General features: G+C 47.1%; 1 protein-coding gene across 1 annotated transcript in view; it reads right to left on the bottom strand.

The window, feature by feature from the left end:
- Positions 1-1,446, bottom strand: part of FYB2 (FYN binding protein 2) — a 65,905-nt gene that overhangs the window by 32,679 nt on the left and 31,780 nt on the right. The window contains 1 exon segment of the mRNA XM_019628270.1: positions 1,319-1,350. Coding sequence (XP_019483815.1) covers positions 1,319-1,350 — 32 coding nt within the window.

The following is a 1,446-nucleotide window of genomic DNA, read 5'->3' on the forward strand; positions in this document are numbered from 1 at the left end:
GCTTTTCCTTGAGCCTGGGACCTACATTCTGCCATTTTCACCGGGCCAATTCCTCCATATCATTCAAGATTCAGCTCAGTTGTCACCCTTCAAGGAAGCACGCCTGGACCTCACCTCTGTGTTTTCACAACTCCCCTAGCAGTCATTATATTATATTGTTATTTCCTGTTTATGTGGTCAATTCCCCCTCCTTCAGCCACTCCAGCCTTCACGCCCATCTTGAACCAAAGGTGGGAAATATATTCTATTCATTTTTGTGTCTGAACAGAGTAAAAGCTCAATAAATGTTGAACTAAATAATTAATCATCTAACATGTGCCTGCCATGTGTCCAGCACTGTGGTAGGTGCTAAAGGGTAATTATGGGGCTCGTGAATTGAGTCAGGCAGGAACTCAAGGAGAGAGATGAAAGGGGCCCACCCAGCTGAGGAAGGCTTCTCCCCATGACCCAGCACCTGTGCTTTTGGCCTTAGCCAGGAAATGTTGATACTTGTTCTCCAGAGCTCACCAACCATGTTTATTCTAACACATTAAAAATAACTCCAGGGGGAGAGTGATAGACACCTGCTCTGAAGAGGCAGGTAAGAGCGCTGCTATGTGCTAAGGCCCGTCTCTGGATCAGGAAGTATGAGATGTGCCAAGAATACCAAGAACAGGAAAACATGGGCTCTTCCTATGAGGAGCTCCTGGACAAGAGTGTGGGGAGAAGGGCATGGATGAACTTTCACGTGAGCAAACATGATATACAGTGACATTACTGCCAACATACGTGTACCTTACAGTGGTACCCCAGGGAAGGGACTTGTTGATGACTTCTCGCTGCAGGGGGAGAATCAAGGAAGGCTTCTTATAGGAGGGCATCATTAAATTGGGGTGAGTTAATGAGTTAAATGAGCAAAGGCAAAGAGACTTGAAACAGCATGGTGCATTTTGGAAATTGTTAAGTCCTTGGGTAGTCATGTGATTGTTATGTACCTGCTGGCGTGTGTGACTCTCCCTCTAATCCAGGAGCCTCTGAGGGGAGTGGCTGGACCTCCGTCATTGCAATAGCCCCAGTGGCTAGCAAATGACTGGCACATGCTGGAGACTCAGTAAGTGTTTGCTGAGTGACAGCAGTGTGGGCTGGAACAAGGCGAGAGGGTTAGGATCCCTGAGCACCTTCTGTACCAGGCATCTTGCAAGGCACTGGTCTGGGGGTGGGGTGGGGATGGACCAGGTCAGGCACTGGGATCATAGCTGGCCCACCGAGGAAAAGTAGCTCAGTTGTCAGAGGGGCAGTAGCTGGATGAATGCTTTTCCTTTTGAAGATAAAAACTCACCTAAGTTCTTGATGGAGAAAACTCTTCCAAGGCTGAAAGTAAAGAAGAAAATGGTCATTTTCAAAAATCTACCCTAATCAACTGTGTCTCTGTTTGGTTACAGATCATTAGACACTAGACCAAAAGGT

This window comes from Hipposideros armiger, unplaced genomic scaffold, assembly GCF_001890085.2.
Source record: "Hipposideros armiger isolate ML-2016 unplaced genomic scaffold, ASM189008v1 scaffold_776, whole genome shotgun sequence".
NCBI lineage: Eukaryota > Metazoa > Chordata > Mammalia > Chiroptera > Hipposideridae > Hipposideros > Hipposideros armiger.